This window comes from Peromyscus maniculatus, chromosome X (genome assembly GCF_049852395.1).
Source record: "Peromyscus maniculatus bairdii isolate BWxNUB_F1_BW_parent chromosome X, HU_Pman_BW_mat_3.1, whole genome shotgun sequence".
Taxonomy (NCBI): domain Eukaryota; kingdom Metazoa; phylum Chordata; class Mammalia; order Rodentia; family Cricetidae; genus Peromyscus; species Peromyscus maniculatus.
In genome coordinates, this window is record NC_134875.1 from 89,176,193 (window position 1) to 89,189,641 (window position 13,449).

Sequence of the window (13,449 nt, forward strand, 5' to 3'; positions counted from 1 at the left end):
ATTTTCATGGGTGTTATTCACATCTCATTGAAAACTGCTGGACCCTCATTGCAATCTGGAACTGTTTTCCCTCATTCTTTCATCCACGTACCCATTGATTTGATAGTTTAGTAATTCAATTAACACTTACTTTATGATTGCCTAATAATTAAATAAAATATAGAAGATACAGAGATAACCATCATACTCTAGAAGAAGTGAAGAGCCATGTAACAAATAATTACAATGTTGAATAATATATGGAGCATATGCTTTTAAAATTACTAAACTACTTTGTAGCCTGGTCTGTTTGAGGGGCCCCTGGCAGTGTGATTAGGATCTATCCTTGGTGCATGAGCTGGCTTTCTGGAGCCCATTACCTATGGTTGGACAGCTTGCTCAGCCTTGATGCAGTGGGGAGGGGCTTGGTCCTGCCTCAACTGAATGTACCAGGCTTTCCTGACTCCCCATGGGAGGCTTTACCCCTTTGGAGGAGAGGATGGAGGGTGGATCAGAAGAAGAGGCTAGGGAGAGCAAAAGGAGGGATGAGAGGGGAATCTGTGGTTGGTATGTAAAATGAATAAAAAATTTAAAAAATAATAAAGTGCAATGATACATAGAAAAGAGAATTACTAGCCTGAACTTGAGTGATAAGAAGTGCAAATATTGGTGAGGTAGCTTTTGAGCAGAATCTTAGAAACTGGGCAGAATTTCCAAAGGCTGAAGGCAAATATATAAAAATGTATATTTTAACTGAAGGGCATGATGATGGGGGAAAAAAAAGGATTAAATAGAAGCTATGATTGTGGAAAGAAAAATATCCACACTTTGACAATGTATGGGATATGGGGAGGGTAGGAGACAAGACTGGCTGGAAGCTGCAGATGTGCCCAGTGGCAGAGCACTTGCCTGTTACCTGGATTCTATTTCCAGAACTACAAAGAAAAATAATTAAAGAACGTCATCTCAGCTTAATCTGCCATGCCCTATAGAACATCACATGTACACAGTTTTCATCTTCCAGGTCATGGCACAAGACATCAGTGTAATAACAGCTGTTGTTGTAGGATGGTGACATGGCTCAGTGGCTATGAGCTCTTGCTGCTCTTCAGGGGACCTGAGTTCAGCTCCCAGCACCCACATCTAGTGGCTTACAACCACCTCCAGCTCAATGGGATCAGAAAGCCTCTTCTCTTCTAGTCTTTATGTATACCTACACACACACACACACACACATACACACACACACACACACACACACACACACACACACACACACACACACACGGAGACAGGGATGAAGAAGAATAGTAATAGTAATAATAATAATAATAATAATAAATTTAAAACAGAAGAACTATTATTTATGCTGTTTTTCTCAACCCAGCTTGTCCTTGTATAAAGATTATCAGTGAGATGAACATTTTTAGGAATTGGCTATGAGTATGGTTAGAGTTACATTTTCCTTGAGACCCCAAAGTTATAGTCAAAGGCAAAAGTATTCTCCATACCATGCATTTGATTGGAGTCCTGGAAGGCCTCAGCATCCTCTGAGAGCAGTCGGATATCCAACATACCAGCTGCTTGATTGGCACTGCTGTACCAGCTCTTGTTCTCATCAAACACAGTGAAGAGGAGAAAAAATTCTTTATCCATTCCTTTCTGTAGTCCCAGTGGGAAAAAATAGAAGGAGGAATGACAATGGTTTCAGCAGTTGAATACTGTGTAGTTGTAGACCCAAGGATTCCTGATTCTTTCTCATTTCCTTTCTCAGATTCAGAGCCAGGCCCATATTTCATGCTCAGAGCTGCAGTTGTTGCTAGGCAGGTTTTCCTCAGGAAAACTTAAAATTGTAGAGGAGATAAAATCAGAGTAAAGGAACAAGACTAGAGGCGAATAATGTATGAAAGGAAGCAGGAAAGAAGCATACGGTGTGGATTAAGGAAACATAACACAGTATGTGACCAAAGATAGCCTGAAGTCACCTGGGAAGAAGATTGAGGGGAAAGTAGCTAAGAAAGCAGAGAAGGTCTAGGGAGGAAAATTAGAAAATTAAAAAAAAATAGAAATGCATTAACATTATTTATTGTTTTTAAAGCTAATGTTTACTGGGTGCTTACTAAATACCAGACACAGTAGTAAGCGCTTTATGCATATTAATCATATGACTCTTCAAAGAAGTCAAAGATAACTTCCTTTGTTAACCCTTACTTTACAGATGAAGAAGTCAAGTTAAAGAGATTCTAAGTAACTAGACCAAAGTCACACAAAAATGATGGGCTACATGAAAAAAATGGCAAACAAGTATTAAAGCAGGTTTATGGATTATGAACAATTTTATGGGCCACTGAGGTGGGAAGGGGAATAATGATTCGGGGATATGGAAAAAAATAAGAATCAAAAGCTAAGAATGATGTGTGTTTGCATGTAAAACAATAAATATACATAAGAACAGGAGGTCACCAACTACTAATTTCTGATAAAATTGCTTGTTTTTTCTTTGTTTCTATTCCCTTACCTCTAGGATCCAGCCCCATCCTTGACACATACCCAGAAACTCAGGTTATTTCTCTCCGACCAGTCTTGCCACCCAGACTCCCCAGTAGTACCTGCTTGCCATCTGCACCCAAGGCACCAGCCTTGCAAACCAGCAGAGGGCCCACCAGGCCAGAATTTGTATCTCTTATGGGGTCTGCAGCAGAGAAGTACATCCAGGTTAGACAGGCAGGATCCTGAGCAGTGGGCCCAGCATGAGGTGGAACCATCCAGTTGTATGTTACTTTCTCAAAGGGCTTGGCTACCAGGCCAGGGTGAGATGTACCTGCAGGGAAACATGAAGCCATTATTCACGTTGGCTAGAGTAAGGACCATCAGCTCCAAAGAGTATAAAAGAACGATAAACTACAAAGACATGTTAAGGCAACAGTGATGGCAGTAACACCCGGTAATGGATATTGCAGTGCTTGAGAACACATGCACAGCCTTTTTCCTGCAAGACTGAACTGCAGCCTGTCCCAAGACTGCAATCATTTAAATGGGTGAATAACATGATCAAGCAATGAACAGAACTGCATTTTTATTTTAATTTCCAGCATATTAGTTATCAAAGAAGTATAAATGAAAGTACCTAGATAATTTTGGATCTATCAAACTGGCAAATATCTTATCAATTTTAATCAGTGCAGCGAAAATGGTTCTTTCCCTTACCTATAAAGAGAGTTTAAATGTAGACAGAAATAACTCATTTTGAAAATAATATTGGCAAAATGCAAAAGTCTTAAAATCCTTCCTGCATAGAAAAAAACTAAGATGTATAATACGTAGTATAAATAATGTTAAAATAAAGCAATCAAATAAATGCAAATCAAAACAGCAGTGAGTTGCATTGATGTTGCTTATTAGACTCTCATTTGGACAAAATAGTCAAAAGATTGTCTTAGTGCAGATTGTAAAGAAATAGACCGTCAAGTACTGTTGATGCAACTACAAGTAATCAGACTACAAATATGTCCAGAAAACAAAATGGAAGTAGGTGATAAAGAGTTCAATGTGCATATCCTATGACAAACTAATTTTACATTCGAGTTCCAGGAAAGGCACAAAACTACACAGAGAAACCCTGTCTTGAAAAACCAAAAGAATAAATAAATAAAAATAAAAATAAAAAAACAGATCATGAAGAAATAATCATTAAGATCCTATAAAGAACATCCAAAAGGACATTGGTAGCATGCCAGGGAAAGGGATACATACACGCTGAAGAGAGGTAGCTTGTCCTGGCAATCAGCCTTAAGTGGAGGGAGGCAAGAAGGGAGAGCAGTGGTAGCTACTTGGGTCCATAGTATATGAGGTGGCTACAGGGGCACTGGTAGTAAGTCCACTTTTATTATTTTTAGTTATACATATATGTGTTTATGTATGGGTACATGAATTCAGATGCCCTCAGAGGCTAGAGGTGTCCAGTTCACCAGATCCCAGCTCAATACCCAGGAGAGAACCTCAACTTATCACACATGATCCAGAGTCCCAGAGCCCTGCCAGTTGCCTGACTAGGACCCTCTAGTTGCCCTTTGGGGCCTTTAAACCCAGGACCAATCTACACTGCCAAGGGAAACTTGCTCAAGACTCCTTAACCAAACCTAGATAGAGGCTGTATTCCTAAATACTGGTTAAAGAGAGGAAATCAAGATTCCAATGCTACTATGAATTAGCCCTGTCTAGAACATTGTAAGAACCTCTGCGAAAACAAAAGTGAGTTGAACAAAAAAATTAAAGAAAAAAAATCAATCAACAAAGTAACCCCAGATGTGCAAATCCTAATGCAGACAAAATAACAAGACACAAAAAAGCAAAATAACATTCTATCTCCAAAACATAGATCCCATAGCAATATCTCCTGTTGAAAATAAATGAAGATACTTTCAGAAAAATGAATTCAAAAGAATGATTATCACAATGGCAAACAACTCAAAGAAGACAAAATCAAAGGGGTTCCTGAAATAAATAAGTCAATCCAAAACATGAAAATAGAGTTTAAAGTTTTAAAGAAACCCCAAACTGAAAAGATGCTGGAAATGAAAATCTCAAAAGGCCAATTAGAAGTGTTAGTGGAAAGCCTCACCAACAAAATGCATCATGCCAAAATCAGAGATTTGGGGATAGCAGACAAAGTAGAGGAATTAGATCATTTAGGAAAAGTCAACGAAAAAAATTAATACATATGAATGGAACATATAAGAGCTTTGAGACACCATGAAAAAAATACAGCCTTCAAATATGGGCAGAGAAGAAGGAGAAAAATACCACAGTGAAGGCATAGAAAATATCTTCAGTAAAATCATAGAAGAAAACTTCCCAACCAAGAGTAAGAGATGCCCATCCAGGCACAAAAGGCCTAAAGTGCAACAAGCAGACAAGAATAGACATATTATAGTTAAAGCATTAAAAATAGAGGATAAAGAAACAGTATTGAAAGATTCAAGAGAGAAAAGTCAAGTCACATTTAAAGGCAGGTCTATTAGTATTTAACAAAATCCTTTAAAACCAGAAAGGCCTAGAAAGATGACTCCAAGTCCTGAGAGGTCACAATTGTCAACACAGAGTATTACACTCATAAAAAACTATTAAAATTAAAGAAGAAACAAAAATTTCCATGGTAAAAATAGACTAAAGGAATTTATGACCAGAAAGCAAGATCTTCAGAGGATACTAGAAGAAACATTTCAACTTGAAGAGAAGAATAAACACAACCAAGAGGTCATAAGAAACAAATAAGCAATGCCAGGACAGGTAATGAAAAGAGATCTAAGAAAATAACAAATCAATAAAACGACAAGAATTAAGAAACATCACTCAACATTAACTGAAGATTATTGATCTTGATTCTATAATAAAAAGACATAGACTAACAGATTATATTAGAATAGAGGATTCATATTTTTTGTTGCCTTCAAGAAATACACCTCACCACAAAAGACAGATACCTCCTTAAAGTAAAGGGGTTAAAAAAATTGCATTCCAACCAAATGAAACTGAACAACAAGCAGGTATAGCTATTCTAATATCTGACAAAACTAGTCAGAGACTTATGGAGGATATTTCATGATCCTTAAAGAAACACGCTACCAATGGGTAATTACAATCATAAACATAAACACACCAAACACACGGGTACCTGATTTCATAAAAGAATCACTATTAAAACTAAAACCATGGGTTCACCACAGCATAGTGATAGTGGTTGACATCAATATCTGACTCTCACCAATAGCTATGTCATCCAGAAGTAACTGAACAGAGATATGCTGGAACTAAATTACATAAAAAAGAAAAAAGTCAAATGGACCTGACAGAAATCCACAGATCATTTCACTCAAACATCAAAGAATACATGTAGTGGGTAGCCGTTCTAGCTTTGACTGGAAGTACTATCACCATTGAGGCTTCGGTAATTGTCATGCTTACACAGCGCACCAAGAAAAGAGCCCTTAAGACCGAAATCCGGATGTGCTGGCTCTCCTGGTTTCTGGATCCCGGACGCTGGAGGTAGACCAAGCAGTGTTTTCCAAGAACACCACTGGACTGTGCTACACCTTTTCTAGACCCTGTAACCTATCCCTATACTTGTAAGTTACCCCACAAAATAAACTTCCCTTTTAACTACATGGAATTGCCTTAATACTACAACCAATAAATATATACTCTTCTTGGCAGCCTATGGAATGTACCCCAGAATAGACCGCATACTAGTACTCAAAGCAAGACTGGGCAAATATTGGAAAACTGAAATCTCATCCTGCAATCTACCTGACTACAATAAAATAGAACTAGATTTCAACAGCCAGAGAAATAACAGAAAGTATAAAAACTCATGGAAACTAAACAACACACAACTGAATAATAATTGGGTCAAGGACAAAGTCAATTCATTAAGAAAATTTTAAAAATTCCTAGAAGGTTTGAAGAGATGGCTCAGAGGTTATGTGTACTTGTTGCTCCTCAGAGGACCTGGGTTTGCTTCGTAGAACCCACAAGACAGCTCACAAGTGCCCACAGCCCCAGTTCCCATTACTCCAGTTCTGGCTTCCATGTGTACCAGGCATGCACATGGTGTACATGCAAACATACAGGTAAAACACTCATACACATACAATTAAAAATAAACTTTAAAAAACTTATCAAAAATGGAAGAAAAATGAAAAGACAACATTTCAAAAAGCTATGGGACACAATGAAGGGAGTCCTAAGAGGGATGTTTATCACTAAATGCATACATAAAAAAGTATGGGATTTCAAATAAATGCACTAATGATGCAACTAAAGGCCATGAAAAAGAAGAGCAAACAACATCCTCCCAAAAACTAGATGGGAAGAGTTATCAAAATAAGGGCAGAATTAACAAAATAGAAATGAAAAATTCAATACAATGAATCAATGAAGAAAAGGTCTGGTTGTTTGAAAACATTAATAAACCTTTGGTCAAATTAACCAAAAGAAACTGAGGGTTCAAATTAGGAAAAATACAAATGAAGAGAGAGACATTAGACCCCAAGGAAATTCAGAGAATCATGAGAATGTACTATAAAAATCTATATTCCACCAAGTTGGAAAAAGTTAGAAAAAAAGTAACAAATGCATGAATTTATAGATACATATGGCCTGGAATATTTAAATACTCTGCAAGAAATCTCCCATACCTGAACACATTTAACAAAGTAGTAGACTAGAAAACTAGCAGACAAAAACCAGCAGCTTTTGTATAGAGGGAATACATACCAAAAAAGAAATCAGGGAAATAATTTATTTCACAAATGCCTAAAAAAATAAGTAAAATATCTTGTACTAAATCTAACAAAGGATTTAAAAGACTTATGCAATGCAAACTTTAAGACACAGAAATAAGACATTGAATAAGACACCAGAAGATGGAAAGACCTCCCATTTTTATGGACTGACAGCATTAATACCGTGAAAATGATTATTTTACCAAAAGCAATTTACAGATTCAGTGACATTCCCATCAAAATTCCAATGCAATTCTTCACAGAAATTGCAAAACAATTTTAAATTTCATATAGAAACACAAATGGCCTAGGATACACAATCCAGATACACAAACACAATCCAAAACAAGGAAAGAACAGTTAGATGACATATCACTAACCCAGATTCCAAATTGTGTTAGAGATCTATAGTAATAAAAAAGCGCGATCCTGACAATAAAAGAGACACATTGTTCAATGGGATAGAATTGAGGAGCTACAGATAAGCCCACACTCTGGCATCCATCTGAATTTGACAAAGTGGTCATCAATAAACACTGGAGAAAAGACAGCATCTTTAGCAAATGGTGACAGTCAAAGCAGAGAGCTATATGTAGAATGAAACTAGATTCTTATTTCTCACCCTATACAAAACTCTACTCCAAATGGATCAAGGACCCCCAACATAAGAAGAGATCTGACGGAAGGGAACGTGGTAAATAGCCTTGAATTCATTGGCAAAAGTAAGAACTTTGTGAACAGGACACCGATGGCACAGGCACTAAGACCAAAAATTAATAAATAGGACCTCAGGAAACTGAAAAGCCTCGGTACAGCAAATGACGCCATCATTGTGGCAAACTTTCAGCCTACAGAATGGGAAACGATCTTTACCAAGTATTTATCTGATAGAAGTTTCGTGCAGAGAATACATACAAAAAGAAAAATCTGATCATCAATAGAAATAGCCCAGTTAAAAATGGGTACAGAACTAAGCAGTTCTCAAACAATGAAACCCAAATAGCTGAGAAAAGCACTTAAAAAGGTTCAATATCCTTAGTCATCAGGGAAAGGCAAATTAAAACTACTTGAGATTTCTTCTTATCCCAACCAGAATAACCAAGATCAATAAAACAAATGGCAGTACATGCTGGTAAGGAAAAAGAGAAGGGGGAACACTTATTCATTGCTGGTGGGGGTGCAAACTGGTACAGCCACTATGGAAATCAGTGTAGATGTTCTTCAAAAATAAATAAAGAAAGAAATCTACCACATGATCCAGTTATACCATACTTGGGCATATCTCCCAAGGGGATATCCCTCTATCCTACCATAGAAATACCTGCACATCCATGTTCATTACTGTTCTATTCACAATAGCTAGAAGATGGCAACATCCTAGATGTCCAACAACTGATGAATGGATAACAAAAAGTGCTATACTCACACAATGTAATATTACAACTGTTTAGAAAAAAAAGAAATGAAATGTTCATGTAAATGGATAGAGTGATATGTAATACTTCTTAATGACGTAACCCAGGCCCAGAGGGACAAACAATGTTTTCTGTAATTTGTGGATGTTGGCTTTGACTCTTTGGATATGTGTGTTTCATTTGGAATACCCGTAGAGGTCAGGAATTCAGCAAGGCACCATGGGAGTGAGCAGGTTTCAAGGGAGGGGAAAGAGAATACAGTAATATTCAAGGGGAATAATGGTACAGGAAGGGTTAAATGGGAAAGAAAAGGACACAGCAGCACAGAGGAGAGAATAGAAAGATGTAACTAACACTTGAGACATTCTGAAAAAGTCACATGACAAACCTAGTACTATAACGGTTTCCTAAAATACACTCCTGCACCATCAACCAAGAATTTAAATGCAGTTACTCCATAGCAGTGCATGTCCCTACTAGATACCTCAGGCCAACAAATAAGTCTAATGACAGATATGGGCTAACTATTTTCGAGCAGTTGATAAGTCAATTCCAATTGACCCCTACATACTAAAGGCGCTTGCCAATGCTTTTGGTTACCCTCCACAACTGGATAGCAAAGCTCTGTTGCTGAAGCCACCACACACTTGAGTCATAGAACATGGAGAAATCAAGCTGATATACCTGGAAACTTCAGACCTACTGGTTAGCTGTCATAATGTTAGATGGTGATAAGAAAGCCAGAGGAAGAGAAAAGGAACCAACCCTACCTAGCTGTGAACCCTATGAGCTACAACAATGGCTAGCCTGGCAAGACATACCACTTGCACATTAGCGTTATGGGAGTAGCCAACCACTTTGTGATTGGATTTAATGTCTGCCCCACAAGTTGAAAGCCATACCTAGAAGTATTATTGGGGCCAAGATCCTGTAATAGGCCCTAGGGGAGTACTATTATTCTACTAAATTGACATAATATGTAACTCACTCCTAATGACTGAGGTATTTGTCTATGAAGAGATTAGTGCATCTCTCAACCATCAACAGAGAAATTTCCTTTTCCAGTAGATAGTGATTAACACCGAACTCGCAACTGGCCAAGGTATAGAGAAAAAGAGACTGGATATTCCTCAGCCCTAAACAGAACATTTATATCCAAGGCTCAGAAATAATCACAGAAAGGGAGCAGAAATAGCCTAAGAGGTAGATATAGAAGATGGCTAGAAGTCAACTATTTTCTGAACACAGCAGTGTAGCTGCACAAGGCAACTCACAACAACTGAGAGACCATGTATAAGACCTGCGCAGTCTCAAGCCAGACAAAATCCCATCTTGGAGAATACAAAGTCCCATACCTAGCTAAGGATCTATTGGCTGCTTGGGAAGGGAGAGTCTGTTTTGTTAGAGTCTGCAGCCCTTAATTAATTGAAGACATTCCAGTGAAGGCCACACATGCAAGAGTATATGTGTAGCACAAAGTGTTGTTGTTGTTAAGATGCTAAGTTGGGTTGGCAGGGAAGTGGGGATGGATCTGGGAATAATGGGTGGAGGGGTGCATATGACCAAAATGCATTGTATGAAACTCTCAGAGAACTAATAAAAATGAGAAAAAGTAAATCTTAAAGATTTTCTTCTGTGCTATCAGAACAGCATTATCACAGCTAAGAAATTTCCCAGTATCATTCAAGGACTACTCTAGGTGAAAACTTAAGTTATCCCCAAAGTTTCTGCTTTGTTTCATTTTTTAAATTTTCTTATGACAGAATTTTACTAGGCAGCACACGCTAGGCTAGAACTGAGTAGTAGCCCAGGGTGGCTTCACCCTTCCTGACAATCCTCTTCTGTTTCCCAACTGCTATGATCATAGACGTGAGCCATCTCACCAAACTTGTTATGCTTTTTTGAGAGAGGGTCTTGTTTTATAGCACCAGGATGACTTCAAACTTGTAAACATCCTGACAGCCTCTAAAGTGCTGATATTACATGTGTGCCCTCATATCTGAATTTGGAATATTTCTTCAAGTTATTTTTATATCATGGGCCAGGAGAAGTTTGCAGGTTGCACTTGGTTGTTACCTGATAACTGTGTCCCCTTATTCACAATATTGATTCATAAAAGAACAAGATCTGAATGCCTTATGGAAAGTTCTTTTGTATTTGTTTACAACTTTGACATTTATGTATTCAGTGCTTTCTACATGTTTATCTTGGAACGAGCATATGAAAATATCATCAGAGAAAATAAGAAATTACAGAATAATCTCACTTATAGGATTCTATTATGTGATATATCCCCCACAAAAAAATGAAGCTAAAATATACACATTTATATTTTACTATTTAAATACTAGCGATATTTAAAACTACTAAAAAAGTTATATGCCTGAGCAATAGAAGCTAAAGTAAACAAACTATGGAAAATCCAAGTCAGAGTGTTACTTGGTAACTAAAATGTTACATTATGATTGTAGACAGACACAGTGTAATATAGACACTAGCAGAATGAAAAACTGTTCAAATCATATCATCTCATTTCTTAAATATATATAATTACAGAAAAATATTAAAAGGCATGTGAAAATGCACATGACAGTTTGCCTATGAATGATGGTTGTTTTACAATTTTATATATTTACATTTTTGAAACATTCATGATGTGTACACTTTATAATAAGCATATACATAAGTGTATTTTTATTTTGTTGCTGAAAATATAACTCTAGACTTTGCCCATGCAGAATATAAACTCTATCATTAAGCTATACCTGTGCCTTCTAAAAATACTTTTTATAAGTCTATATTTTCAGAGATCATTTCTAAAAATACTTTTTAAAAAGTTTTCTATTATTAATGAGTTGGGCTCTGCTTCGCTGTTCCATCATTCATTCATTCATATGACCACAAACTTGGCTCTTTCTCCCAACTCTTTATTTCTCTCCTAGAGCTGCCTGCAGCCTACATTGTTGGAAACCCTTCCAGCTCACCATCATTGTACACAGTGCCCTCATAGTCTTTCTCATAAAAGACGCCATGGGGCTGCATGCTGAATGGCTTGGAGGCACGGTTGTAGAAGACCACCTGGATGGTGTCACCCACTTCAGCTCTTATCACTGGTCCTGGAAAATGGAAAATAGAGACTATGAGAATGAAAACAAAGATGAAGAATGGAAACAAAAGAGTAAGGAGAGAAAATGTAATGGAATATACACAAGATAGAGAATGCTTCCCTTTAAAATAATCTATTTTAAGCATCATGCTATTTATAATAATAAAAAGCACTATTAAATCCATTATCTCTTGTGATTCTCATGTATTAATCTAAGGTATAATAGGAGGGGTTATTACCTCCATTTTACAGATGAAATAACTTCAGGGAAGAAGCGTTGACCTATAAAAATTCAAATAGCAATTACAGAGCCAGAAACTAAGGTCATCTCTGTCTTCTATACTACAGTCAGATCCAATTCCATTAGTCCTGAATTTATTCTCTGTTCTGCCATAGTCATATTTCCTAGTAAGTCCCATCTAAGATCTGAGCTCACCAAAATTTTAATCAAATTATAAGTAAAGAGAATACAGGCCTGGAAATAGGTAGTCTAGGCAAAACTTTTGGACTTGTGTGTGCTTTGCTACTCATTATCATTTTCAACCTGACTTGGGTCACTATCAAGGGTACCAACACAATATCGTGACTGTTTATACTGACTCTACTCCAAAGTTAGACTTTCTAGCTTGGTTTCCTACCTCAATTTCCACATGGTTTTCATAACTGAACAACTGTGTATACATACAGAACAACAGCCAACTAAAACTCCTTCACATATACTAATACTTCTCTTTTCTAGGGATGATATTTTCTACTTACATTTCCCTGTCCAACCAATATATTGTTTCTTTTCAATACAGAATCAACTGCACACAAATATCCCTGAAGTATTATACTATTTCCAAAGTTTTCTACCAATTGATCTATTTCATAGTGATTAAACCTCATCTAACCTTCCTATATTGTGTCAATACTGTGCTTAAGACCTTTTAGGTATAGTCCCCAAGATCATATAGCAAGCCTAGTTCTTTATCCCTAATAATAATGAACATGTCTATGTATAAGTGGGAGTATGCTTCTGGCTCTACACTATCAAAATGGTCTTACTGTCTTTAAGTAGTTCCTTAAGAACATCTTGACAGAGGCAATTCACAGAATGGAATCGGTACCATAGTGGTAATAGAGGGTATTACCAAAATACTTTATTAGTGAAAGTTTGAGAAATGGTATATAATTTCCATTTCCATCTTGAACATTTATCATAAACAAAAATAACCTAAGGCTCACAGAAGTCTTGCAGAAAAACTCTATTTGACTATGCTTAAAACATATTGATTGTTAAACACACTCAGATCTGGGACACCAATTACAAACACTCATTTCTTGGGACTCAGCTTGGGAGAGGCTTTTACACAATCTTCACTTGTGTCAGCACCAGGCTCAGGTTATAAGTCCTCCTCACTTCATTGGTCTCTAGTTCATGAATTTTAAGAGTTAAAGATTCCTCACCCAGTATTCCAAGATGTGTTTCTTCCTCTTGATGTACCCTTTCCTGGAAGGTCTCATCTCGGAAGGCTTCATATCGAACTTTCCAGTAAGTACCTCCAATTCGGGTAGAGCTCTTCTGGAAGTACTTATCTGGGCCACTAACATGTAAAAGGGTAAATGTTATATGAATTCATGGAGTATCAAATAGATACTAAGTGCACAAACATCTAGATCTTTA

General features: G+C 37.0%; 1 protein-coding gene across 6 annotated transcripts in view; it reads right to left on the bottom strand.

The window, feature by feature from the left end:
• The window catches only part of Heph (hephaestin), an 83,643-nt gene that overhangs the window by 44,879 nt on the left and 25,315 nt on the right, over positions 1–13,449 (bottom strand). For all 6 annotated transcript variants that reach the window (XM_042269130.2, XM_076562765.1, XM_015999681.3 and 3 more), the window contains 4 exons: positions 13,233–13,369; positions 11,662–11,793; positions 2,589–2,800; positions 1,491–1,641 (listed from right to left, as the gene is read on the bottom strand). In XM_042269130.2, the coding sequence (XP_042125064.1) occupies positions 1,491–1,641; positions 2,589–2,800; positions 11,662–11,793; positions 13,233–13,369 (632 nt within the window). The remainder of the gene's footprint in view (positions 1–1,490; positions 1,642–2,588; positions 2,801–11,661; positions 11,794–13,232; positions 13,370–13,449) is intronic.